Source organism: Gordionus sp. m RMFG-2023, chromosome 3, assembly GCF_954871325.1.
Source record: "Gordionus sp. m RMFG-2023 chromosome 3, tfGorSpeb1-WG-v2, whole genome shotgun sequence".
Classification (NCBI taxonomy): Eukaryota; Metazoa; Nematomorpha; class Gordioida; order Chordodea; family Parachordodidae; genus Gordionus; species Gordionus sp. m RMFG-2023.
The window spans coordinates 3,250,301-3,272,224 of record NC_088777.1 but is presented as its reverse complement, the minus strand read 5'-3'; the positions used below and the strand labels follow the sequence as shown (position 1 = coordinate 3,272,224).

The 21,924-nt window shown below is 32.3% G+C and overlaps 2 protein-coding genes and 1 long non-coding RNA gene across 4 annotated transcripts; 1 reads left to right on the top strand and 2 right to left on the bottom strand.

Annotated features, from left to right (window-relative positions):
• Positions 1–3,778: 3,778 nt before the first annotated feature.
• LOC135926045 (DNA-binding protein HEXBP-like) lies at positions 3,779–4,372 on the bottom strand. The gene has a single exon (XM_065461709.1). It carries the CDS (start codon positions 4,370–4,372, stop codon positions 3,779–3,781), a length of 594 nt encoding a protein of 197 aa, XP_065317781.1.
• Positions 4,373–7,268: 2,896 nt separating this feature from the next.
• LOC135926237 (glycosylphosphatidylinositol anchor attachment 1 protein-like) lies at positions 7,269–21,128 on the top strand. 2 transcript variants are annotated; one of them, XM_065462038.1, is made up of 8 exons: positions 7,269–7,313; positions 8,929–10,062; positions 10,670–10,811; positions 16,692–16,842; positions 17,275–17,428; positions 18,035–18,151; positions 18,888–19,459; positions 20,773–21,128. In XM_065462038.1, the coding sequence occupies exons 1-8, from the start codon at positions 7,290–7,292 to the stop codon at positions 21,041–21,043; spliced, it is 2,565 nt and encodes an 854-aa protein (XP_065318110.1). In that variant the 5' UTR covers positions 7,269–7,289; the 3' UTR covers positions 21,044–21,128. The 2 variants fall into 2 exon arrangements, with proteins under 2 accessions (XP_065318110.1, XP_065318111.1); XM_065462039.1 differs by having other exon boundaries at positions 20,823–21,056.
• Positions 13,809–15,458, bottom strand: LOC135926238 (uncharacterized). The gene is made up of 3 exons (XR_010571810.1): positions 15,336–15,458; positions 15,229–15,293; positions 13,809–14,564 (listed from the first exon to the last, which is right to left on the bottom strand). It is a non-coding gene; the product is annotated as an uncharacterized LOC135926238 (long non-coding RNA).
• Positions 21,129–21,924: the final 796 nt, after the last annotated feature.

The following is a 21,924-nucleotide window of genomic DNA, read 5'->3' as shown; positions in this document are numbered from 1 at the left end:
CTTCGTTACCGGTTTATTCCACCAAATATATTTCGAAAATTTATTTTACTTAATATACACTTTCAAAACCCTTTTCCCTTTACATTATTTTATTTAACCTAAACTTCCAAAAAAATATTTTTTTTAATAATTTTATTTCTCCTTAATTTATTTAATTCAACATTTTTTAAACATTTCTTTAATATTTATTTCAGCTCCACCAAATTTCACAAAAAAAAACAATTCAAAAAAAACAATTCAAAAAAAACAATTTTCCTTTTACTATTTTACTCAGATACATTATAATTTTTCTTTACAATTTGACTCGATCATACTTTGACTTATATTCCCACCTTATATATATATACCCCTCTTTATATCATACTTCCCCTTTCCCTTCCGGAACGACCACCTGCACCGCCCCCGTGACCTTGACCTATATTTTTTTCTTAATTTCGGACCTCTCGTTGACCTCTTGCCCTTGTCACTTTCGCCCCTCTTCCGTTCCTCTGCGTATCTGATCTTCATGTCTCACACCAACCTTGCCATCCTGAAAACGGACCCGACTTAACTTTTTTCCTACCTTTTCCATCACAACTCCGGCTCGCCATTTCTCCTTTTCACCATATACCCTCGCCCACACCGACTGTCCCACCATAAACTTTGCTAGTCCCTCCTCCTCCCGTTCTCTCCTCGGACCCTCAGACTCCGGCCTCAGAGCATCTAACCCAATCCTCGTTCTGCGCCCTAAAAACTTCTCTGCTGGAGACAAATCCTCTCCCCTCCTACTATTATTATAATACATCACCGACGTCCATACTTCTCCTTTCCCATACTTTGCCTTTCGTAACCAATCTTTCACCAACCCCACCATCCGCTCTGCCTGCCCATTGGAGCTTGGGTGGTATGGAGGAGATAAAATATGCCGTATCCTATTTTCTTTGCAAAATTTCGCAAACTCTGCACTACTAAACGCTGGTCCACCGTCGGACACGATTGATTTAGCCACTCCAAACTTTGCCCACAAATTCTTCAATTTTCTGACCACTACTTGCGTTGTCAACCCTCTTACAACTTCAAACTCCACCCATTTAGAAAATGCATCAACCACTAGAAAATAATCCTTTTTTTCGTACTCGAAGAAATCGACATGAACCCTCTCCCATGGCTCCGTTGTTTTCGGCCAAGTCCCTTCTCTATCTCTTGCTGGCATCCTGGCCCAATTATTGCATACTACACATTGTCTCGCTAGTTCCTCAATCTCCACATTCATCCTCGGCCACCATACATATTCTCGTCCCCATTGTTTCATACGCTCCATTCCCTGATGACCTGCATGCAACATTGTTAACACCATTCCTCTCAACTTCCCAGGTATCACTGCCCTATTTCCCCTGACTACACATTCGTCCATCACCGTCAATTCTCCTCCAACATTTTTATAAGCTCTATCTCCTTCTTTCCACGGCTTCCGGCCCATTATACATTCTTTTATTCGACTCAAATCCCTATCTTTTTGCGTCTCTTTCCGAATCTCCTCCCACGTTACCGGACCTCCCTTCAACATTCTCGATACCACCATGACCATCGCTACCTCCTTCTTACACATCTCCTCTGTATTACCTTCTTCCACATCCTCCCCTGCTCCGCATCTCGACATTATGTCCGGCAAATAATTTTCTCGGCCTCTACGATATCTCATCTCCATGTCAAAACTACCCACCATCAATAACCACCTCTGCAACATCGGCGACATCATCAACTCCTTGTTATCCTTCCGGAATAAATGAATCAACGGCTTATGATCCGTATAGACTACAAAACGACGCCCAATCAAATACTCCCGACACTTTGTCAATCCGAAAATTACAGCTAATGCCTCTTGCTCAATTACCGAATACCTCGTCTCCGCGGCCCTAAAAATTCTAGAAAAAAATAACACCGGTCTCTCCAGCTCTTCTATACGATGCAATAACGCTCCTCCTACTCCCCTTTGAGACGCATCTACCGCCAATATCACCTCCAGTTCACTATTAAAACACACTAAGACGGGCTCTTTTCCAATCCGGCACTTCAACTCCTCAAACGCCTCCTCCTGTTCATCTCCCCAATCAAATCTCTCTCCCTTTTTCAACAACTGGTACAAAGGTGCCGCTATCTCCGCAAAATTCTCTACAAACCTGTGATAATAGTTAACCATTCCCAGAAACGACTGTATTTCCGACTTGCATTTCGGCCTCAACATGTTTGCAATACCCACCATATTCTTATCCAACGGTCTAACCTCTACTCCATTAATCCGATGACCCAAATAAACCACCTCCATTACTCCAAACACACTTTTCTCTCTACTAGCACGCAATCCCTTCTCCTTGATTCTCCAAAATACCTCCTCCAGCCTCCTATTATGCTCCTCCTGCGTAATACCTGTTATCAAGACATCGTCCATATAGTAAAACACTCCCTCCAAACCCTGAAAAACGGCCGCCATTGTCCTCTGAAATATGGGTGCCGAAACACTCAACCCAAACGGCAATCTCTTAAACGCAAATAGTCCCTTGGGCGTAGTTATGGTCAGCAACTTCTGCATCTCCTTCCTTACCTTCAACTGCAAATACGCATTAGAAAAATCCACCTTCGAAAAATATAAACTCCCCTTCAAATTCGCCAATATCTCCTCTATCCTCGGTAACGGATATTTTACTTCAACTACCCACGGATTCAATGTTACTCGGAAATCTGCACATAATCTCAACTTCCCATTAGCCTTTTTCACCGGTACTAAAGGTGTCGCCCACTCGCTATATTCGACCGGACATACAATATCTTCCTTTACCCATCTATCCAACTCTTGCTCTACCTCCCGCCTCCATTCAAAAGGTACACGACGTACAGCACAATACTTCGGCACACTTCCCTCCTTCATCCGAATCTCCACCTCATAACCCTTCAAACAACCCAACTCTTCCTCAAATATTTCTCCATACCTCTCCACTAACTTCTCCACCTCCTTTTGGACCTCCTTTATTCCCTCTCCACACCCCCACAAATTTTTCGCAACTCCTTGTTCTACAAAATTCTCTCCCTTCTTCTCACTAACCAGCGGCCTCAATACTCCATATCTACTGTCTTGGACATTTCCTATTTCTCCATCTACATACATCGGACCTCTCCCCAACATATATTCTCTCGCATTCTCTTCGCTTTCCCCCCAAAACATGGATCTTCCATCGTCTACTTCAATATTATCTAGGCCCTCCATCCATTCCAAATTTCCTCTCGACATTCTCTTCTCTTCATTCACTCGGACCATATTTATCAAGTCTTCCCGAATATCTTCTTCGATCGCCACAAATACTCCCCATCGTGCAAATACTCCCCAGAATCCATACCTCGGCCCTACATTTGTAATCCAATCCCATCCCATCACCGGCTCAACGTCTCGGTTAATTATCCATAAGTCCAACATTTTACATCCTTCTCTTCCTACCTCCCCAATATTCACTCTTCCCATCATCTCCATCTCCGATCCATCAAACTGCCTTACTTGCATAACGTCTCTAATTATATTACTACCCGGCCAAAGTCTTCTAAAATCCTCATATCCCATCACCGAAATAGCTGCTCCGGTATCAAATAACATAGATACCATCTTCCCGTTGATATCGAACCATACCCTTGGACTCGGCAGATACATTAACTCCCTTTGAACCTCCGGCTGCAACATTTTAACTCTCAACTCTTTCTTGCCCCCTCCTAACGTAACGGTCATTATTTTACTCTCCTTCCCATCATATAGTCAATCTTTATTACAATCTCTGGCCCAATGTCCCCTTTCTCGGCACTTGAAACACGTCATCTCCTCTCCAATATCCTTTCCTTCTTTTCCAGCTATCTCCGTCATACTCCTCATATTCACGACCCCCGACGACTCTCCTCTCTGTGGAAAACCTGCCCTTGTTTCCACCTTTCCCACTCGGCAATCCTTTAACACATGTCCAAATCTTCCACAACCCGTGCAACGTATTCTCTCTGCTCTGCCCGGACAATATGTCGAAATATGTCCCATCTCCCCACACGCAAAACATTTGACATCTCTACAATTCACCGCAATATGACCCATCTCCCCACATTTATAACATCTACCATTCCGACCTCTCTGTCCCCCACTGTTGAACGGCCTTGGCATATCTTGACGTCCACGGTATACATCCAAATGTCTGTCATCTATCCTCTCGTTCTTTAACCGGTCAATTTCTTCATTATTGACCCAACCCTTCATTATTTCTTGAACCGGTAACCACGTCACTCTCCCCAACCTATCATCCTCTCCATTATGCCCCTCTACCAACAACGATTGCCCACGAATCCTAATACTCCTTTCTCTTCGCATTCTCCTTCCAAAATATAAACTACACAACCATATCATCAATACTACCACCGCTCCCAATACATTATATTGCAACTCCACATATTTTGTAATTTTAAAACCCTTCATTAAAATATTTACGTATTTCAATTTTTCCTAATTTATTTCTCTAACAACACTAAATTTTATAAAATATTCACAAAAATTAATAATTAATTTCACCAAAAATATCTTAACTACTTGTAATGTCAGACAATAAGATAAAATCAATAAGGTAAAAACTCCAATAATACACATATACATTTAACAATTTCAAAAAAAAAATCAATACCTTCCGCTAATCTTTAATCTCTTCCGTGTATTGACGTCTTTTGAAAAAAAAAAAAAAATCGGCAGCACTTTCGTGTAACTTGCTTTCTAATAAACTTTTTTGGAATTTCTTCTAATAGATTTATATAGACAAAAATTTGGGCAGCACTTCCGTGTCCTCTACCTTTTTAGTAAATTTTCGATTTTCGTCTAATAGATTTATATAACCAAAAATTTGGGCAGCACTTCCGTGTACTCTACTTTTTCAGTAAATTTTCGATTTTCGTCTAATAGATTTATATAGGCAAAAATTTGGGCAGCACTTCCGTGTACTTTACGTCTTTTGAAAATTTTCACTCGACGGTCACCTCTTTTGACGGTACTTGTTCTTGACGGTCTTTCAACCCAAACGGTCCCTTATTACACACGGTACTTGTCCTTGACGGTTCTTGTTCTTGACGGTACTTGCTCTTGACGGTACTTGCTCTTGACGGTACTTGCTCTTGACGGTACTTGCTCTTGACGGTACTTGCTCTTGACGGTACTTGCTCTTGACGGTTCTTCAAATTGGCGATCTTATCCACCACAACGCTCCACAAAAATGTTTTCCCAAAAATAATTTATAAAAATAATTGTTTTTACTTTAATTTTTTGGTCACGGCACCAACTATTACGTTGTGCCGTATAAGTCCGAATAGAAAGCAAAACTCCGAGTATAATAATTTTATTGAATTTCCCACACAAAAAAAATGAATAATTTTATTTCAAAATTTATATATACTATTACAACCAAAAAAAAATATATTAAAAACAAAAATAAAATAGTTAATAATCATTTTTACAATATTTCGCTTCCCTTTTATAGGGAAGCGCATAAAATACAATTTCATCATGATTCAACAAAACTTAATTTCTATATCTAAAAATAAAATAAAACAAAATATTAAATTTCAAAATTTATATATACTATTACAACCAAAAAAAAATATATTAAAAACAAAAATAAAATAGTTAATAATCATTTTTACAATATTTCGCTTCCCTTTTATAGGGAAGCGCATAAAATACAATTTCATCATGATTCAACAAAACTTAATTTCTATATCTAAAAATAAAATAAAACAAAATATTAAAATACGGTCTAATAATGAACCGGCACAATTTATTTATTAATGTTCACGCAATAAATATTATCAAATATGTCACTCATTTATGACATTTCCTACAACTGATCAGCCTGTTATAGTTTTATCAGCAGAATCAACAATATATAAATAATTAAAATTTTTTGACTTAATCATTCCTTTCCTACAGTCTGGCATACTTTAGTTTTGTATCAAACCCGTTGCGAATATTTAAAATCTCCTATTTTATTTAGGTCATTATTTATTTTGTAAAATTTGTGACTTTCTATTTCATAACGGGCGTCCAACATTGCCCAATTTTAACTGGCTTTTGTGCCTGCCTAACATCATCTCAAGACTCAAGATAACTTCAAAAACACGATATGTTCTAAAACATCTTTTAAAGCATTTTCAGAATCTGTTTCACAATGCGAAGCTCTATAACTTTCCTTGAATGTGCAAATCTTACTTTCAACTTGGCCATTTGTCTTAGGATTATAGGGTGTTGACTTTATATTAATAATATTTTTTGATTGTCGAACTGAAATTATCTTGATATGAATTATTTAGTTACCTCAAATCTTGCAAACTATTTCTTCATACCTTCTAATAATTGTTTCACTAGTCATAATCTTTAACCGAGTTACTTCTATTCATTTTGAATAAATATTCACTAAAACTATACAAAAAAGAATTCCTGCCAAATCTATACGCAAACTTTCCCACGGCCTGATACATTACATGTGAACAAAAATACTTTGGCTTATTTATGTCTATGAGCTTGAAAATCAGCACTACCACTGACATACAGCTCTATTTCATGGTTACAACCTGGGATGACAAAGTATAATAAAGGAAAGTAATCTTATTCCCTTCTTTGTCTGCCTGAACCCTCTGTATTGTGCCTGAAGATTCCTTTTAAAATTTTATAAATTCATGCAAAACATAAATTGATCCCTCAATCTCGTGTCAATATCAATATTTAGTGAATTTAATTGAGACTCTCCTTCCGTCATTTTAAGTCGATTAAAGTTCATTAGGGTAGAAATAACATTTGTGAAGTTTATAGAGTTTCCCGTATATTCAATTAATTTCCATAAAAGTGAAAACGTCAGGTTTCCATGGAAGGTTTTTCGATAATTTCTATATTATAATTACCAAAATAAAATAATAACAAAACTTTTAATTTTGTTTTTAACTGAAATCAACTTTTGCAACATTTATAATAACGAATAATATCAAAACTTATTTCATATTTTCTAATTTTAATTATTCTCAACTTTTCCTATGATCTCCGATATCACCATTATTATTCCTAACGTTCTTAGATAAATTCAAATACTATTTATTTATAATATAATATACCTTATAAATATTGAATATAGAATGCATAATAATATAATAATTCTATACATATAAATTATATACACTATGATATAGTCTAAACATCTTGCTAAAATATTTGAAAGTCGTCAGGAGCGATTTATCCTAATGTATTCATTCACGCAATGAAACATATGTTTTTCAAAAAGGTAAATCTATGAGCATGTCAGAATTTATTTAGTTTTCCTTATCTATATATTCTTCTACAACATAAGTTATAACACATTAAATAAGCTAACCTATTCAAACTCTTCCATAATCAATCCATTTATTTAATCAAGTATCTGCTTTTTTTTCTCTCACTTCCATAAATATTTAAATATTAAGTTTATCTTGTTATGCATATTCAGGTAACTGTGGCCTACATAAATAATATAGATTATCCTTCTTATAGTTGTTTTCCTTGTTTTTTTTGGGCTTGATATATATTATTTTCAAGTATTTGTAAGAAATCTTCTCATTTTTTTAGCTTCTCATTCTCACCTAGACCTCACTCCGGATATAGCTTTTATAAGAAAGAAATTTCAGAAATAAAAAATTTTGTAATTTTTTTAAATTGAATGCTAAAAGAATTAAGCAATCTAAGATTTTAAGATATAAAACTAAAAAATTGATAGATAATACTTAAATACAAGCAACTTGTTTAAATATTTTAAAAAATTTCTGCTTCATTTTACCATAAAAAATAATATATTTTAAATAAAATAAGAATTAAAAAATTCTTAAAAGTTGATAACAGAAAGAATACTGAATTCTCAGATTTATTTCCTAATGCTCATAAACTGAAATAGTAATGATAGATTCATGTATTAATTTTTGTATAATATAACTGATAAATGTTCATATTTAAATAGCTCAAAATAGTATAAATGCTAAGGCTAAGATATACCTTTTCTTTTTATAAAACATTAAATTATAGAATAGACAGAACTAAAGATAATGAAAATTCACAAGATAATTGGCACCCCCCCCCCCCCCCTTTCCAGCAATTAATCAATAAGATCTGTTAAATTGACCACTATTATATTCTGATTTTTGTCATTTTCATAAAATTTTGTGATTATGTTTTTAGCTCCAAATCCTTTAATTTTACAAACTAATAAGTCAATATAATTTTTTAAAAATATTTAATATGACAGTAAATAAAAAACGAGAATCAATATTAAACAATTTTTTTAATTCGAAAAAAAAATAATATTACTAATTATAAAGCAAAATTAAAAATTTTTTTTTTAAAAAATATATTTAAAAATGATGGTTGTTTAAATAATTACTCCCCCCCCCCCACCCCCCTTTTATTTTAGTTTAATTCAAAATTAAATATTTTTGTTTATCTCCTTTTTTTTTTATTTGTAAACAGATATATGGGGTTGTTAAAAAGCCCGAGTCGTTGGTCGATTTTTAAAAAAGAGCCCAAGTTAAGATTTTAGCCAAAATAATATTATGTAATCCTTGAGATTCGGCAAATAGAGGTCCAAACCTTTCTACCATCTCGTCGGTCTAGAATTGGAGTGCTCCACTCGGCATTTTCAAATTTTTTTAATTAGACTAAAATCATTCTTTTTTTAAAAAAATTAAAATATAAACTTTGTATTCACCTTGGAATACAACTTTTTTTAAAAAAAATTAAGTATTCTAACAATGTTTATGCACAATAATTCTAATTTTATATCATTTTCTATTCAATTTTAAACCAATTCCAAATATATAAAAAGCAATTCTTTTTATTTATTTTTTTATATGAATTTGTTACACATTTCCTAGATTTTCCCATCAGGCAAGATTAAAGGGAATTTAAGAAAGACAAACATATATAAATTCCTATATAACCCTCGCTATAAAAGAGTCGTCTGCTCCGTTTTTTATATATTAGGCCTGCTTTGGATCCTAATCATTTGCGTAAATACGCCAGAACACAATGGCGCGAATCCCTGGAACCTAAATAAGCATACCTACATATCGGAAAATGCATTGTTACCAGGACTCGTGGACGAAACATATACGATTACCCATTCCAACTCTCACTCCGCTGAGAGCATATATCAAAGGTTGCTAACGAAACTGAATGAATCAAATCTCATTTATCATAAAAACGGGCGTGACCAACACACAAAAAGTGAACAAAATGGCGATACTACGGGAGAGTCAATGCGACACCTTCGGGATGAATGTCTGACGAAGGAAATGGAGTCAATTTTAGACAGTTACGGTTTAGAGGTTTACAGGCAATCTTTCACTCTACCTCCTGCTTTCTCTCATAAAAACGACACGAAACCCTCGCACTCGTCCGGTATCAACCTTTATGCGATTCAACGAGCTACAGGGGTTACGGGTTACGATGCCATTCTGCTCTCCGCTTCCTTTGATCCGGAGTACCCCTCGGATATAAATTTTGGTTCTCATAAAAAGGCTCCCAAATCTTTGATAACATCCGCCATATTGCTCTCATTGGCCAGGCACTTCTCCACCAGTGCGAACCAATGGGTGGCCAAAGATATTATATTCTTATTTACCTCCCACAAAACGGTGGGACCTCAAGTTTGGACCCGATCTTATTACACGGAAAGCGACGATAACGAAATCCTTCAATCAAGGCCGGTTTACAGAAGCTATTCGAGCTACAGTACATTAGACGGGGAAGGCCGGTCCGGGTATATACAGGCTGCGATGTGCTTGCAACTCGATTATGACGATGGCGATTATAACCAAAGTATGGATTCAAAATCGTTCCAAAAATCGAACGATAATAATAATAATAAAATGTTCAAGTTCGAGGACACGATCATCAAATTCGAAGGTATAAATGGAAGGTTGCCCAATTTGGACCTGGTGAACGTGGCCCAGCGGTTAGCCTCCAAGAACGATATTCAAACGCGGTTTAGACGTGTCCATGTCGACGTTAATATATTATTTTCTCCACGGCTTATATATTTTAATATATTATTTATCGCAGTGATATCGATCAAATCTATCGGCGTTTTTTTTTAAACTTCATTTCTGTTAGGGCTGTTTGACCCATATTGAATATAAGCTCGGGCTCGATATTTAGCATACTATTAAAAAAAAAGTATCGGATCGGGCCGATATTTTTTTTTGTATCGTTTATTTTTTAAAATATTTGAAAAATGAATCGGAATTGTTATGCGATAACATTTGTTGTTTATAATTATCTGCGAACGAGAAAAGGATTTCAAAAAATATTCGGAGGATCGCGATACTACCATGAACGTTGTTCGTATTTTAAAAATTTATAAAGTGTACACTTAATCATTCGCGATAAATGCGCTAAATATCGCCTTGGTCAAGAATATTAAAATTTTCAAAGTGTTTTTTTTTGTTTTGGCTTATAGTTTATTTTTATGACGGTTCAGATAAAATAAATCTAAATACCGGATCGGTTACCGGGTATCTAATCGGTTTTGTATGAATACCAAATCGGATCGGGCAAATATTTGTTGATCGGCATAGCCCTAGAAATCAATATATTTTTTTTATATATCTCCAGATATCTACGAAAGTTTGCCAATTTACCGCTTCTATCGGCCTTGACAAATACATCGGAGTTTCATTTTCCTTGTGCAAGCCATTGTTTAATATGCTCAACACTATGATGAATCTAGCCTTTCCCGAGCTCTTGAAAGTCAAAGGTAGAATATATATAATATATTTTTTTAAATATTGGATATGTTCAAAAAGAATGTAAATCTTTCTAAGTTAGCTAAATGGGGATGATGATTAGAGACACCTGACTGCTCAATTTTTTTTCTTAGGTCTGATATGTGCAAAGACATCCTTACTTACTCACGATGACGAAAATATTAAATGATTCATTATAAATGGATTGTAACTAACTATGTATGTTGAGTAAGAGGTTTTCATTACGAAAAGTTGACAGCTGTCTTTTCATTCGCCGTTTTCACGAAAGGGTCTATCGGTGACTGAGTTATTTCATAGCAAAAGGGGCATCTTGCTTGTGAACTGCTGGCAAGTTCCGGTAAATAACTCGTGTAAATATCCTGATACCTTCGATGAGAGCATCACAGATAACCATCATGTATTAAACGAATTATTCGTTATTCGGTTAGTATTTTACGAATACGAATAACCAAATTATTCGAAAACGAATAATGAAAAGATATTATTTGTCGAATAATTTTTTTTGAATATTCGTCCAACCATTATTCGAATCGAAAATACGAATAATGCAAATATTTGATTCGTATTTTTGTAGGCATATTTGGGGGATAATTCATCGGAGAGTTTTCAGCTCATTGCCTTGGGAGTTGCTTTAAATATTCTACCGCATACGATACAGCTTGTACATCTTTTTACCTGGAGCAGCTGGTAAGATTATCGGGTTGAGGAGTCGCCCTGCTTGCTTCCCATTCTCAAAAACCATTATCTTCACCGTCACTGATGGGTAGTGGACGTGTGGTTTCTGGAGCTCGAACGGCGACGCTCATTGGGACGATAAGGTGCCTTGTTATTGCGTTGATGACCAGTAGTGGGCTATCTAGGTCTGGCTGAATAAGATAGGGTGTCTCGTGCCCAACATCCTATGGCCCAGTGGTTTCCTAATTATCTGGAGTAGGAGGATATTGAGAGTGATCCCTTATAGCACCCTTAGCTTTATGGAGGGTAGGAGGTTTGATTATTGTGGGAAACAGGAAATGGTTTAGCTTAGTGTTAGAGAGCTCTTGTCACTTATCCCTTTATTTTTTTTAACCATTTACTAGACTTTGTTAACTTTACCATCCATTCTTTTAATATAATATTTAAAAATCGGAATAAGTGAGCCAGTAAATTTCAATCCTTATATTAAGAAAACTCAATGACATTAAAATAACCTAGACCGAAGATCCATTTATTAAAATGCATTACCGAAACGTATAAACCATTAAGTCTGCAGTGGGAAGATATTTAGACCAAATTATAAATGGCCAGACGAAATATTTTTCAATGGCGTCAACTAGAACCACTGACAATCTACAGCTGATTTATGTACACTTTTAATAAATGAATCGTCAGCCTAGGTTAGTATTAATCAGGGTTTCGAACCGTTTAGTATAACGGTTCGGTTCGTTCCGGTTTTTAGTTTAAAATTTTATAAAGGTTTTGTTCCATTTCGGTTTTTAAAAAAAAAATCATATCGGTTCGGTTCGGTTTATAATTTATAACGGTTCTTTTCGGTTTGTTCCGGTTTTTATAAATTTAATTTAAAAAAAAATTAATCATTAACCATGTATATATTAATTTTAGAGAAAAATCTTTTTATAATTTCTTATTTAATTTAACCATGAATGATAATCTAATAGATATTTTTATTAAACTTAGTAAATATAAATTAGACAAATCAATTCTTTTTATTTCATAAATAAGATAAACACAAACATGCGCAAATACAATGAGGAATAAAATAACACATAAATATAATGAAATTTATATTATTTATTTTTAAAAAGAGAATTGGAACGGATAACTAAAATATTTTCAATATTTCAGGATTTAATTTAGTTCTTTGCGCAGAGAGTATAAACTTAAGGCTAGAAAATGCTCTTTCTACGGATACCTGCGTAGCTGGAACTGCTAGCACAACCATAGCTAACTTATAAAGTTCTGGCATACTATTCTTTACATTTCCCCAATAATTCAAAAGATTTGCATCTTTTTCTAATCTCTCTATATAATCAAATGACCGAATTATATACTCTATTTCTACACATTTATTATAATTTTCTATGCCCTGAGAACTATTCTTATTAAGGCTTTCATGAGACATTAATAAATCTTCAAAATCATCATCTAAGTTATCTTTCGAATGTGAACACGTAGGAATAGTATCTACAATATTCTGATTATTTAAATTTTGGATTAAGTTCCAAGTTTTATAAAGATGTTTTTTGGCGATATCTTTTTCTTCAAATGATAAAAATACATTATATCTTGGGTCGAGATATATAGCTGAGCAAAAAACTTCATTTTTCAAATTAATCTCTCGTGCTTTGATTGTACAAACTAAAAGTTTGGCAAATGAAGTGTCTATTTTGCTAGTTTGCATGATACATTTGATCCATGCTGCATAAAAATCGCCCATGGTCTTTTGTTCACTTATATATTTTGTCAAAATATAAGATGGATATAAAGCTTTTAATATATCACTAATTATTTTCCATTCATTCTCTGACAAACATTTTTCACGATCATTACTTTGGGCCGATATTTCTTGGCAAAAGTTTTTTAACTCTAATAATCTTTCCAACATTAAATAGATTGAATTCCATCTTGTGCAACAATCTATTAGTGGCTTTTTTAAATTTAATTTGGACAAAATAGACATTGTAGTCTGATTTCTTATTTTTTTGCAAATGTTTCTTGCTTTATTAATAATAACAATTTCATTTGAATTTTTTATGCAATCATTAATTGCTAATTGAAATGTGTGGGAGGCACATCTAATGCCCATTAACATGGATCTCGTATGAGGTACAAGATTAATATTTTCAATATTAAAAAAAGGTTCTTCATTTTCATTAACAATTATATCATCATTGTTATTTAAATTATCATTATCTAAATAATTAAGGATATCATCTTCATCATCATGATGTATTAACAGCTTAATTAATTTAATCATGTTAGCTGCATTGTCTGTGGTTATCGTATAAATTTGATCAATTCTTATTTCATGTTCGTTTAGAACATCTAGAATAATTTTTTTTAGATATTCTGATGTATGTCTTTCTTTTATCTCTTTTATGCATAACGTTCTTAATTTTATTTCTCCATTATCTATAAATTGAATATTGATCCCCAGTATGGACCTATCATATCGAGTTGCAATATCTAATTTTAACGATATAAGTTTTTGGTATATTTCTTTTTTTAAATTTTGCGAAAAATCAAATGCCATTTTTTTAATATTATTGCGTATATTTTCAGAATTGATGGTTAAATTACCACCCAATCCTACAATTATCGGATCTATAATATTTCTAAATGCTTTGTCATCAATTGATTTTATTGGTCTCCCATGAACTGTGATTAACTCAGTGGAGGAGCGGATTAAAGTGTCTTTATTAATATTAATTTATATTGTATTAGTTTTGGTAAAAGCATTTTGAATTGTATTATGATTATTTGCATTTTTTGTTATTGTTTTTTTAATAGTCAAATTATCTTCTTTTTTTTAAATAATTTGAATTCCTTATCGTGGAATCTTTCTATATGTCGTTCAAGATTTGCTGCATGGTCCCCGGTTAAAACTTTACCACAGTTTTCTAGTTTACAAGTAGATTGATTTTTTACAATATCTAATTTAAAATATGATCGCACAGGATTTGACTTTTCCCGAACCATTTAATAGATACTAATATGCTATATGATGATGAATAGATCAGAATCTTTTATTATAAAAATAGAATAAATAAATTTCTTAATAGAATCAGTGTAATTTTTTATTTATCTTATCTGACAAGATCTCCCCCAAAAATGTGAATTATATGCAGGCCTACCCTTCATATAATTATGCCGATTTTTTCCTCAAAAATACTAACAAAACAAACTTGTACACAGATGAAACTAAATAAGTGAATGGAGCTTACTAATACCATTTTAATAAATAATTTGATTTAATAGAGAAAAGAAAGAAGCAAAAAGATAAGATATAAAATAAGAAGAAAAGAAATAGAAAAGCTGTTTAAAATTCCAAAAACAACTGTCTTTTATTAAAAAATTAAAGTTAATTAAATTAAAACTTTAATGGATACTTTATCATTTTATAATTATCCAATTGAATTTCATGTGTTTAAATTTTATTTGGTACTATAAGATTTAGAAGGTAAATCAGTAAGTAGTTATTATTTCAAGAAATTATCCACTAAAGTGTAAATGGAAATAAATAAATAAATTAACCATAAAATACAGGAATATTAATTAACAATCATATGTTTTTTTTTAATTTCAGAATTCTAATATTCATTTAAGTCATTATAAATTATTCATTATGAAAATATTAATTAATAAGAAATTAATATAAAACAGTATTTTATTAAAAGTAATCAGTACCTGATTTTCTTTAGATGTTAGTTAGAATTATGATTTTTCCCAAATTATTAGCAAGTATTAATAAGCTAATTAATAACTAATATACATATATATATATAAGAATAAACTTGTTAATTTAAAGAATAGTCTTGTTTGATTTTAAGATTCTTATCTAATTAACTGGTAATTCGCCTAATCTCTATTAAATTGAGTATTTATTAAAGTGAAAAGAAAAAACAATAAACATGGTGGTATTAATTGACATGAAAAAAAATTCAATTTGAAAAGAAATAAAGAGTTTAAAAATTTCCCCAAGGAAAATTCAAATTTCAAATTTAGGTTAATAATGTTTAAATTTAATTATTTTTAAAAACCGTTTTGAACCGGTTTAAAATATTTATAACGGTTCGGTTCGCTCTTTTTATAGTTTCTTTATAACGTTTCGGTTACGGTTCAGAAAATTATAACGGTTCATTCCGGTTTGGCGGTTCGGTTCGAAACCCTTGTATTAATGTCACCGGAAGAACTAATCACATTTTTTTTCTAGAATTAAAGATTATTCTCGAATCTTAAATTTGATTCTCTCCTCGACACAACTCCTAGCGAGTTTTTATAATTTTAAACCAATCGAAACCATTAAAAATACGCAGTGGAAGCCTAGATAAGGTTGTTCTATGATTATTATAGTGCACACAAATTGAGCGTTTACGTTTTGCCATAATTTTTTTAATGAAGAAAAACGTAACGCGTTCCTTGTTTAAATCGAGGTTGCCTTTTTATTAATATCGTCGATTCAAAATTTTAAATAAGTTTCTAAAAAAAAGAATTTGTCTTTGAAAATTATATTATCGTCTGCGTTCTTATTTTCTTTAATTTCTAAATATTCCTTTATTAGCATTATAAGTAAAGTTATTTATATTACATTTTTATATAATATTACAAAGCGAAGAATAAAAAAAATTTAACGAAAAAAGTAAACTTATTTTACGTTTTTTTAAAATGGTTGCTAACTCCAAACGGTAATTTTACCAATTTGCATGAGGCCATTTGAAATAAATTATTTGCGCTTGCAACGTAGCATTTGAAACGCTCAATTTATGCGCACTATTGATCAGAACCTTGCTGACTATATTTAGGTTATTGGGGTGTGGTGTATTATCAATTTTGATCAAGGAGTGACCTTATATATCATCAGTAATAGGTAATAATTCTCCCAGGAAAAAAAAAATGGATATTTTAAATTAAATTCCAAATCTCCGTTATTTTGAATCGAAGAATTAATATATTTTTTTTTGTTAAAGGTGATGTTATAGTTGAGTTCGGCTATAAATATTTCTGAAATCCGCATAAACCCGCTTTCACCGCTAGCGCGAATTAGCGGACATAGAATACCCCTATAATACAACATATTTTTTATAATCCGCCACGAAATCGCGCTGACTGTTAATGCGGGGTGTAAAATTTTTTATATTATCTTCGAATAGGTTCGACTCCAGGAATATACCCTCACGCCTTCTTCAACAAGTACGGGGTAGATTCGGTGACCTTCTTGATCCGACCCGGTAAGGGGAAAATCCATTATGATCCCAGTTATAACGGTTACCGAAAAAATTTTTCTGCTAGAACGCTTTGCAGGTTTTGTTTGTTTTTCTTTAATTTAAACCTAAAGGATTTTTTTTTCATCTCTCTAAAATGAAAAAAAATTATATTTGGGAAGTTTTGGAACCCCTTCAGAGCTCAGAATTTTTTTTTTTTGAAAATCGTTTCCGGTTAATTTGGCAGGTTAAGTTTCTAGTTTCGGTAAAGCGATTAAAAACATAAATAACAACTAAATAAAACCAACTAGTTGTAAAATGAATCTGAACATTTTTTTAAATAACTAACATACTGGCTCCATTTTTTTAGAACAGTTTACAGTTTGGGCTATAAATCTTGAGAGAGGAATTCTACTTCCGGTTTCTAGATTTGTCCCAATTCTATCTGTATAATCTATCTTTGGATTTGACTTTTGTTTTTTCCCCAAAATATTTAAATATTTTTCTTATTTTAATTATTTTTTTCCACAAGATTTTTGGAAGGAATGGTTAGGAGCGTCAACAATCTTCAAGAGAAGTTCCACCAATCCTATATGTTTTACCTGCTGACCTCCATTGACAATTTCATTTCTATCGCTAATTATTACCCCGCTTTCGTTTTCCTCGTGATACCGCTCATGCTCGATATATCCTTTTTTTACGAAAAAATGATTCTATTTAATATATATCAGAGAGACAGGCTCGGCCCTAAACCTGACCCTTCTACACGGGCCGGGCCGGGCCCTATATTTTAAAACCAAATATTTAAAATCGCCATGACTTGAAAAATTTTATAAATAAAAACCGGGCCAAGCCAGGTTTATAAATATAAAACCCGGGTCTGGCCGAAATTTTTTTTAGAAAAAACAATCTGGGTCCAGCCGGGCCCTGCAAATGGTACCTCTGCAGGTCTCTGAAATAGATATATATATAGAGATATAACTCCATATGGTCCCATTTTAACGCTTAAATTATAGTTACGAATAAAATAACAAGTGGAAATCATGGGCTATGACAGTTATAATGGTTGTAAAAAAATCGTATGAAAAACCTATCAAGTTTTCGTACGAACGCCGGTTGGACAGAAGTCTTTAGATTTCTATCCGAATTAATTCGAGATCGACAGTTTGTCATAATTTATTTATTTTGAGGTTTATCTATCGATTTGAACTTCGACCTTTACCTTTACTGTATAAATAAATTTTTAAAAAAAGTTTTTTCCTTAACGATTATAATCCGATATGTCGATTTACTGCGCGTATTGTTGGTTAGCCATCACACTTTACGCTAACCAAGGCGTCATCAAATTGGACGAATCAGACATGATCAATCAGCCAACGTTTCATTATGATCCTTCTTCCATTTTAAACGTAACCAATAAAAAAAATAAAAATGAATAATATGAAAAACCTTCAGCGAAATATTAACTCCGATTTTATCTGCGAACAGCGCATAAACATAAAACATATGTTAAGTCGAAAAGTTAGAGGTTCTGGGACAATAGCCCTAACTATCTTAGCCTTTTTTTAGTAAAACTTCTCGTTTATATTTTTTCATCTTTGGCTGCTCTAAGGCCCACGTAGAAGCGTCGACGTCAGGATCCATATTACTAGCGGGGTCCCTATTAAAATTAGGAGTAATTAAATTCAATGCTATTTGTCAGCTGTATAATTTTTTCCCAAAAATGGTGTTTAGTTTTAGAGCGTTCCCTAAACATATACTGTCTTTATTTCTTATTTTACTCTTTCTTTCACTCACCCAATAGATATATACACAGGAGTTTGGATTCTGAATGTTCTATAAAAAAATGGTTTCTAATTCCAGTGCCTAATTTTTTTTTTTAAAGAGGCTCCGTTTCTCAGATTTAACTCCGTTCTAGAGATTCCTATTCTGGGTTTCCAGTTTCTGTTAAAATCAATTCATGTTGGCGTTCCTGTTAATTTTTGAGAGGGGTCCCTGGTTTTAGATTTGTTTGAATTCCTAAGGTTACGGTTCTAATCTCGGACGTAAAAAAACATACTTAAGTAACAAAAATTATAAATTATAAAAAACCATAGTATTTCAAAATAAATTATTCTTATTTTGTTTAAAAAAAAAATTGATAAGTTCCCCGCCATTTTGCTGAGAATAACTATGAATCATTGTGCGAGCTTGGCATTATATCTCTCATTTCCTAGAATCGTTGCGACGATCGGTGGCATGCAGCCGCCAGAAACCAATGTTTTAGCCAAATTATACGGATACTTTTCTATTCCATCCCATCTAATCCCACATGGATCCGATTTACTCACAATATTTCAATGTTTCAGCGCGGTATTTCTAGCAATCGCGACATCAAAAATTATCCGATTTACCGCTAACTCACTATGCGCTAACGATATCACCCGCCAATTTCACCAAGATGCTCCAAAATCGTTTAAAAAGGTCTCGAATATTTCCAATGACGAAAACGACGGAAATAAGGGGGAGGAAACCATCGAAAAGAATGACGATGACGGACGTTTCATCGAAATCAACTACACTGTGACACGATTCATGGGTCAACTGGAATTGGTATTAGGGCTTTTCGCCATATCTCTGATAAATTTTGCTCTGGCTTACTTTGTGGCCCTCTTTTTAGCTCTTTTGTCGTTCGCACCTCACGTGAATCTCCTCGGATTTCGGTTTGATAACTCGAAGTTTGAATGAAACATATTGTATTTTTCTTATTTATTGTAAATGGGAAAATCTATTTTTGAGAATATAGGATATAGATAGAGATGTTAAAAAACATAAAAAAAGTTATAAAAATGTTTTTTTTTAAAAAAACTATTGTTTTTTTAAAATATAGAAAACAGCGGGAAAAAAACGATTCACCCAACTATGAGCTTAAATTCAGTTGATATTTAAATTCGTCCACTTTTTTGATTGGTCCATTTAATGGCTCTAAATTATTGTTTGTATCTTATATATTGTTTAAAAAATCACTTTGAAATTATCCGATATAAAAATGTCGGATAACGTCCATTCCATTTTAACCCGAAATGGACGAAAAATAGATCAAAATTTTACTTCAAAGAGCCCCCCCCCCTACCTCTATATAAAATAACAAATATATTATTTTAGCGAAATTTAGAAAAAATTTAAAAATTAAAATTATCAAACTAAATTTTATTGTATAAAAAATTCAATTTTTTTAACAAACCGAACATTTAACAAAAGGTGATAAATGAAAAATTCCAATATTCGTAGTGTATATTTCGAGATGATTCTGATATTGAAAAATTTACGATAAATATTTATAGATTATTTAATATCACAAGGATCGTAGTACTAATATTTAAAAAAAAAATTAAAAAAATCCAAATAAAACTAAAAATTATTTTTTATTTTCTTCGCAAAAAAATAGGGTGTTTTTTTTTATCCTTATGATGCGAACTATCTGAACATTTGCGTTTCGTTATGTAAAACGCGAACAATGCGTTTCAAATTATATCGTGGAAACTTTTTGCAATTTATAAGCGTTTATTAAAAAAAACGCAAAAGTTTTGAAAACGCAGAAATAGGTCGCACTATTAGGTAAAATATAAGCAAAATTTTATTCTCTATCGCATTAATATATGATAATCTATCCATTTTCCATAAATAATGTTGAGTAGAGCACTCCATTTGCACAGGCCGCCATAAATTATTATCTTAAAAAGGGATTGTTAAAAGAAATTTTTAAAATAAACCAATGGTTATTTGTCAATAAGTTTAATTTAAATAATAAATTGAGCATGTTGTTTTTCTCCGCCATGTTAAAATAATGATTTCGAATTTCGCTATCCAAGAAGAAATATAAAATATACAGCATAAAAACTTCCTTTTTTTTCTAACTAATAAATTTGAATATAATATTTACAGGAATCAGCTATACTAGTATGATATTGTTATGGTAATTTTTTGAGATTTTTTTGTATTTCGGAACATGTTTACACGTTCACATATTTTAAATTATTTTTTTTGTAAGGGTTAAGAAGAAATCATCGCACATTAAAGCTCATTTTTTCAAACCTTTAGTCCGTTTGACTATACTCGTACTAACGTGCCCATTCGTGATATTTTCGATATTGTGTTACGCTCGCCTTTCCTTATCCGCGCCACGCAATGAACACGTCTACCTTCGGGAATTCACGTTTGATAACTTGTATCTACTCTTCCTAACGGACAAATTATACGGGGTTTGGACGTTCAAAATATTTTGCCTATTCTGCCTTCCTATCTGGATGTCGCTTTACTGAAGACTTCACAAAGAAATCTACCGATAAATAAAGAATCGTCATTGATAAATATATCACAATTTTTTTGTATTGAAGCAACTCTTAGTTGGAATATGTTGTTTGGAAAAAAAAATGTTTGATTGTATAATAAGACAGTTTATATTTAATTATCCTATTAAATCTTCATATTTTAATTATTACATAAAAAAAACTCGATATATAAATATTGTAAAAATTTTGTAAAATTTGTTTATATATATTTTTTGAAACATTCCAAAATTAAAGATAAAAAGTAGTCTTGTTAACCTCTGAAAAGTAACTGTTTATAGTTACACATTATATCAAAAGTAACTTGTAACGGATTACAGTTATATCCCAGAAGTAACTATTTACATTGCACGTTACTTTCTTATTTTTTTATATAACTCAGCATATGATGTTATCTAGTTATTTTAAAGATATTTTAGATTTGCAAATTTTAATTAAAGGAATTTAAAATTGCATTGAATAAATATTTTTTTTTTTACAATAATCTAACCTAAACGAACATTTTAGAGGGGGGGGGGGGTTAATATAGTAATTCTAAATTTGGGAAATCACATAATTCACATAGAAATAATGTAAATAATGTAGAAGTCATATTATAATTGCATTATAATACATATATAGGTAAATATATAATGATTATTTATGTATGTATTATGTTGAGTAAAGTTTAACTGTCTAATATTATAGAATGTAGAAACATCTATTATAATATTTTATATCATGCCTTATTAACTGGGATTATGCATGTTACCACTTTCCTCATAAATATCAATAACGACACACGTATACTCAAGCTGAAACAAAATAGATAAATAAATTCAAAACATTGGATAACTTTATTTCTACTCCAATTG